We start from the raw sequence: 6,253 nt of genomic DNA on the forward strand, positions 1-6,253 counted from the left end.
CCTCTCCTGGAGCCCTCAGTGTAGTATCTGTGAGGATGTGTCCTCTCCTGGAGGCCTCAGTGTAGTATCTGTGAGGATGTGTCCTCTCCTGGAGCTCGCTGTAACATTTGTGCAGATGTGTTCCCCTCCTGGAGCCTTCAGTGTAACATCTGTGCAGACACATTCCCCTCCTGGAGCCCACAGTGTAATGTCTGTGCACATGTTCCCCACAGGTGGAACACCTGCAGCAGGAGACTGCCACTCTGAAAAAGCAAACGCAAAAAATAAAGGAACAGTTTCTTCAACAAAAGGTAAAAATGTGTTGTTGATTTCTTCACTTGAAACAAGTGTATGAACAGAGTTTTGTGTGGTTTAATTGCTTAGCAATTCCAGTGTCATTGGAGTTGAGAAGAAGATAACAGGTAACATCTTGAGTTCTCTTTAACTCTTTTTTTTTTTTTTTTTTTGAGACAGTCGCTCACTCTGTCGCCCAGACTAGAGTACAGTGGCACAATCTCGGCTCACTGCAAGCTCCGCCTCCCGCGTTCAAGCCATTCTCCTGCCTCAGCCTCCCGAGCAGCTGGGACTACAGGCACTGGCCACCACGTCTGGCTAATTTTTTGTATTTTTAGTAGATACGGGGTTTCACTGTGTTGGCCAGGATGGTTTCGATCTCCTGGCCTTGTGATCCACCCGTCTCAGCCTCCCAAAGTGCTGGGATTACAGGCATGAGCCACCGCGCCCGGCTCTCTTTAACTTTTTTTAAAGGTACTTAATCTGCAAAGTCAAGATGCACTTCCACAGCGGGGTGGGGGTCTTGGCCCCTCAGATCTCCAGGGGCGGCTGTCACTGGAGTGCCTGTCACTGGAGCACAACCCTGTTGTGCTCACTCTGGGGAGCTATGTGTTGTGCAGTGTTGTTCACACAGGTTGGGTTTGCCATTTAAAATGTCTGAAAAATGCACATGGAGTTCCAGCATTGAAACAAATTATGATTACCCAAAAAGACATGGAATATAAATTTTGTGTCAGTGAAGCCAGTACCTCCTGTTGGATTTTATGGGATCTGAGTAAGGGTGACCCCCGAAGCTGTATTGTTCGTGGTGCTGTGTTTTATTTCTGAGCGAGGACAACCCCTGAAGCAGCGTTGTGAGTGCCGTGTTTTATTTTTTTTGAGACGGAGTCTGGCTCTGTCGCCCAGCCTGGAGTGTAGTAGTGCTGTCTCAGCTCACTGCAGCCTCTGACTGCCAGGTTCAAGTGATTCTCATGCCTCAGCTTCCTGAGTAGCTGGGACTACAAGCATGTGCCACCACACCTGGCTGGTTTTTTGTAGTTTTAGTAGAGATAGGGGTTTCGCCTTGTTGGCCAGGCTGGTTTTGAACTCCTGACCTCAGGCGATCAGCCAGCTCGGGCTCCCAGAGTGCTGGGATTACAGGCGTGAGCCACCGCGCCCGGCCTGCTGTATTTTATTTCTGAGCAAGGGCAGCCCCTGGAGCAGTGTCGTGAGTCCTGCTTTGTTTTATTACTGAGCCACAAGCAAGGGGAGTACCTGTTGGAAGCAAAGCAGTGCAGTTGAAGGCTGGAGAGAGCCAGACTCCTTGGAATTGAAGAGACGTCTAGGAGGCTGGTGTGACTGCCTCGTGCACCACACACAGACTCTTGTTTAAACAGGCCGTGATGTCACCTGTGGGTAAAAATGGTGTGTCTCAGTCGATGAAGGCTTAGATTTGATGAAATGTATCTTTACCTCAAAAAAGTTGTGTCCCTGGTAAGTGGTAAACATTTTTGTTGAAGCCAGCGTGACCCCCAGAAGTCCCCCGCGCCCACCGCCCAGCGTCGGCTCACAGCTTCTGTCTCGGCAGGTGATGGTGGAGGCCTACCGGCGCGACGCCACCTCCAAAGACCAGCTCATCAGTGAGCTGAAAGCCACCAGGAAAAGGCTGGACTCGGAGCTGAAGGAGCTGCGGCAGGAGCTGATGCAAGTGCACGGGGAGAAGCGGGCCGCGGAGGCGGAGCTCTCGCGCCTGCACCGAGAGGCGGCCCAGGTCCGTCAGCAGATGGCCGACCTTGAAGGGCATCTCCAGTCGGCACAGAAGGAGCGAGACGAGATGGAAACACACTTGCAGGTCCGTCCGTGTCGGACTGACTCACTTGATGGGGAGGATTCGGCCAAAGTGCTTGGGGCGCGTGTGTCTGGGGCAGGGCGGAGTCTGGGGCGGGGCGGTGTCTGGGGCGGGGCCGAGTCCGTGTCTGGGGCGCGTGTGTCTGGGTGGGGCGGTGTCTGGGGCGGGGCCGTGTCTGGGGCGGGGCCGAGTCTGGGGCGGGGCCGTGTCTGGGGCGGGGCGGTGGCAAGGCGGGAGAGGCTTTTGCAAGAACAGCTGGGAATATGGCCCACTTGGAGCATAGGTCCCAGAGGGGCGGTCAGGTGAGGCCTGGTAAGTCCAGGTGACGATGTTGCATGAAGGGAGGGAGTGAGAAGGCCCCGTGAGGCACCCAGCTTCTCCCCATTGCCATGGGCTCCCGGGATCCAGTGTGTGAGGACGGCGGCTGTCATGCGTAAAGCAAGGGTGAGTGTTTTGTGGAGACCCCACGTCGGGGCAGGGCACCGGGGCCCGGGGACCCTGGGAGTCCCTTGTGGCTGGGTGCGGAGCTGGGACCGGCCAGAGACAGTCACACTCCTGTGGAAGCTGAGCCTGGGCTGGCTTCTGCACACAGTGGGTGTCCGGGATGCTGGTGACAGTTTCTCGGCTGCAGGTGGCAGAGCAGGTGAGCCGGAGGTGAGGGGTGAGGGGTGCGGGATGGAGGCCACAGTCCAGGATCCTGTCCAGACATCCAGGCTGAGGAACCGGGAGGCGAGATGAGAAATCGGGAGAGCAACAGTAAATTTAGGGAGGGTCGTTTTGCTTATGATGTTTCTGAAGTTGCCAGAGAGGACCGAGCCAAGGTCCCATTAGGCGGACTGGTTAGCGTGTCTGGCTCATCAGGAGCCAGGCTGAGGCCGGGAGTAGGCGGTGTGGCCGGCGCCGGTCAGTGTCGGAAAGTAGGAGCTGATGGAGGAGCGCCGGTCGGTGTCAGAAAATGGGGGCTGATGGATTAACGCTGCTGCCGGGGTGGGGAGGTGGGCCAAGGGCAGCGCCGGCTCCTTGGGTTGCAGGAGGCTTGGAGGACACAGCAGTGGGGCCAGAGCACGTTCAGACCCCACAGCTGCAGGTCTGGGCTGGTTGTGGGGACTCGCCTAGCACGCAGAAGCTGGGGAAAGGCTGCGAGGGCAGGAGCAGGTGGGGGACGCAGCCGTCAGTGTTCACAGTGGAGGCTGAGGAGGGCATCCAGGGGGCTCCAGGGAAGGGTCCTGGAGTCTCCAGGGATGAGTCCCAGGGGCCTCTGGGGAGGGGTTCCGGGGGCTCAGGGAGGGGTCCAGGGGCTGTGGGGAGGGAACCCAGGGGCTTGAGGGGAGGGTTCCCGGGGACTTTGGGGATGGTTCCAGGGGTCTCCAGGGAGGGGTCCTGGGGTTTCTGAGGAGGGGTCTGGATCCTTGAGGAGGGGTCCTGGGTCCACAGGCTTTCCTATGAACTAGTCATGTCCTGTTGTGCCTCTGATGCTCTGGACACAGTGTTTGGAAACGGTTGTTGGTCTCAATAATGAGTGGTTTGTGGCCGAGCGCAGTGGCTCACCCCTGTAATCCCAGCACTTTGGGAGGCCGAGGTGGGTGGATCACAAGGTCAGGAGTTCAAGACTAGCCTGGCCAATATGGTGAAACCCCGTCTCTACTAAAAATAAAAAAACTAGCCGGGTGTGGTGGCGGGCATCTGTAGTCCCAGCCACTCGGGAGGCTGAGGCAGGAGAATCACTTGAACCTGGGAGGCGGAGAGGTTGCAGTGAGCTGAGATCACGCCCCTGCACGCCAACCTAGGCGACAGAATGGGACTCCATCTCAAGAAAAAAAAACAGTGGTTTGTAAGAAGGTAGATGTCTCTCCCAGGATTTTTCTCAAGGCGCAAATCCTCCAGGGCGAGCCTGTGCAGTGCCATCGGCAGGGGCGATGGGCTGGAGCCCGGGAGGGGAGACAGGCTGGGGTTTCAGTGCCGCTCCTCACGCCCTCCTTCCCTTCCGAAGTCGTTGCAGTTCGATAAGGAGCAGATGGTCGCGGTCACAGAGGCCAACGAGGTGCTGAAGAAACAAATTGAAGAGTTGCAGCAAGAAGCCCGGAAGTAAGTCCACGTGTGCCCGGGGGAGGCAGGAGAGCCCCGTGGGCTGCTGTTGTGCGGGGACACCCTCCCTGGGAGGTGCTGTGGTGGCCTGGAACGTTAAGGTCCAGGTTTGGAGTCTGTGTGGTTTGGTGGCTGCTCATCTGCGAAATGATCCGAGTTGATCGTGGACTTGCTGAAGCTCCTGTAACAGAAGCTCCCCAGGTGTTTTTATGTTTGACTTTTTGTGCAGCAGCATCCCCTCTGCCAGCTCCTACCCTGGGAGACGCTTCAGTGTTCATCCTCACACCTCACACTCACATAAACATGAACACACTGACCTCGCCGGCACACGCCCGTGCATACGTGTGCGCACAATCAGATGCTGTTAGGGGCTGCCTTACCCCAGTGGTGCACAGACCTCGCCGGCACACGTTTGCACACACAGATGCCGTCGGGGCTGTCTTACCCAGTGGTGCACAGACCTCGCCGGCACACGTGTGCACAATCAGATGCCATCAGGGCTGTCTTACCCCAGTGGTGCACAGACCTCGCCGGCACACGTTTGCACACACAGATGCCGTCGGGGCTGTCTTACCCAGTGGTGCACAGACCTCGCGGGCACATGCCCGTCAATATGTGCGTGCACACGCAGAGGCCGTCGGGCCTTCTTCCTCTGGCGTTGTGCCCTGTGCTGCTTTGCTTCATTTCTGTAGAGATGGGGTCTCACCATGTTACCCAGGCTGGTCTCGAACCCCAGGGCCAAGCAGTCCTCCTGTCTCAGCCTCCCAAAGTGCTGAGATGACAGACGTGAGCTACCATGCCCAGCTAAATGCAGTTTTGAGGTATTTTGTTTGTTTTCGAAATGGTCTATTTCTGTCGCCCAGACTGGAGTGCAGTGGTGCCATCCTAGCTCACTGCAGCCTCAACCTCCTGGGCTCAAGTGATCCTCCCAGCTCAGCCCCTGGAGTAACTGGGACCCCAGGTGTGCACCACCACGCCTGGCTAATTTTTAAATTTTTTTGTAGAGATGGGGTCTCAGTATGTTGCCCAGGCTGGTCTCAAGCTCCTGGACTCAGGCGATGCTCCCGCCTCGGCCCCCCAGGATTCCAGGCGTGGGCGTCTGTGCTACTTTGCTTTAATCAGCTGGTGATTTGCTCATGAATCTGATGGTTGAAATTTTTACCGATATTCAAGAACGTTTCTGTTTGGTAGGAGCAGTTTAGACTCTTTCTCTGCATTCACAGGGTCGTTCATAAGCTGCCCCAAGAGGAGGGCAGGTCTGATGCTGGTGGTGGAAATGGTGAAAATTCACTGAGTGCTTCTGCTGGCCTGGCCCTGCAGGAACACCCGATACGGACTGATCCTTCTCTGTGTGCAGCCCCCACAGGACAGACACACACTCACCCGGCTTTCCTAGGGCAGCCGGGTTCTGGGGAGAGCGAGGGTGGGGCGTGAGCAGAGGCAGCCTCCCCGTGGCCCAGGGTCTCGGCCACTGAGCCCGTCCTTCAGGAGGGGCTTCTGAGACGCCCTGCCTGTTGCCTGCTGTTGCGAACCAGAATGCCAGACGGTCGCGTCAGAGGATAATCCAGCTTCCTCTTGTGTCTCCCTCGTGACACCCCAGGGCCATCACGGAACAGAAGCAGAAGATGAGGCGGCTGGGCTCAGACTTGACCAGCGCCCAGAAGGAGATGAAGACCAAACACAAGGCCTACGAGAACGCCGTGGGCATCCTCAGCCGCCGCCTGCAGGAGGCCCTTGCGGCCAAGGAGGCTGCGGACGCGGAGCTGGGCCAACTCCGAGCCCAGGGTGGCAGTGGTGACAGCAGCTTGGCTCTACATGTAGGTAACGCCGTGCCATCCCCGGCCAGGGTTGCCAGCCCCTCAGTGCGGGGAAGGGCTCTTCATCAGCAGTCGTCCCCTAAAGCCTCGCGGGGCCGAGCTCATGTGGGAGGTGGCAGCTCTCTAAACTCCGCTCAGCATCGAGGTTGCCAGGAGCCCGCAGTGACGGAGCATCGCCCCGCGACCCTCATGAACCCTGCACGGTCTGTGGTCTGCGGCCTGCGGTCTGCGGTCTGTGGTCTGTGGTCTG

General features: G+C 57.6%; 1 protein-coding gene across 1 annotated transcript in view; it reads left to right on the forward strand.

Annotated features, from left to right (window-relative positions):
• Nucleotides 1-6,253, forward strand: part of GOLGA3 (golgin A3) — a 60,390-nt gene that overhangs the window by 36,845 nt on the left and 17,292 nt on the right. Inside the window, exons 12-15 of the mRNA XM_011982212.1 lie at nt 213-290; nt 1,841-2,104; nt 4,092-4,186; nt 5,787-6,003. Of these exons, the coding sequence (XP_011837602.1) occupies nt 213-290; nt 1,841-2,104; nt 4,092-4,186; nt 5,787-6,003 (654 nt within the window). The remainder of the gene's footprint in view (nt 1-212; nt 291-1,840; nt 2,105-4,091; nt 4,187-5,786; nt 6,004-6,253) is intronic.

The sequence above is a fragment of the Mandrillus leucophaeus genome, unplaced genomic scaffold, assembly GCF_000951045.1.
Source record: "Mandrillus leucophaeus isolate KB7577 unplaced genomic scaffold, Mleu.le_1.0 Scaffold237, whole genome shotgun sequence".
NCBI lineage: Eukaryota > Metazoa > Chordata > Mammalia > Primates > Cercopithecidae > Mandrillus > Mandrillus leucophaeus.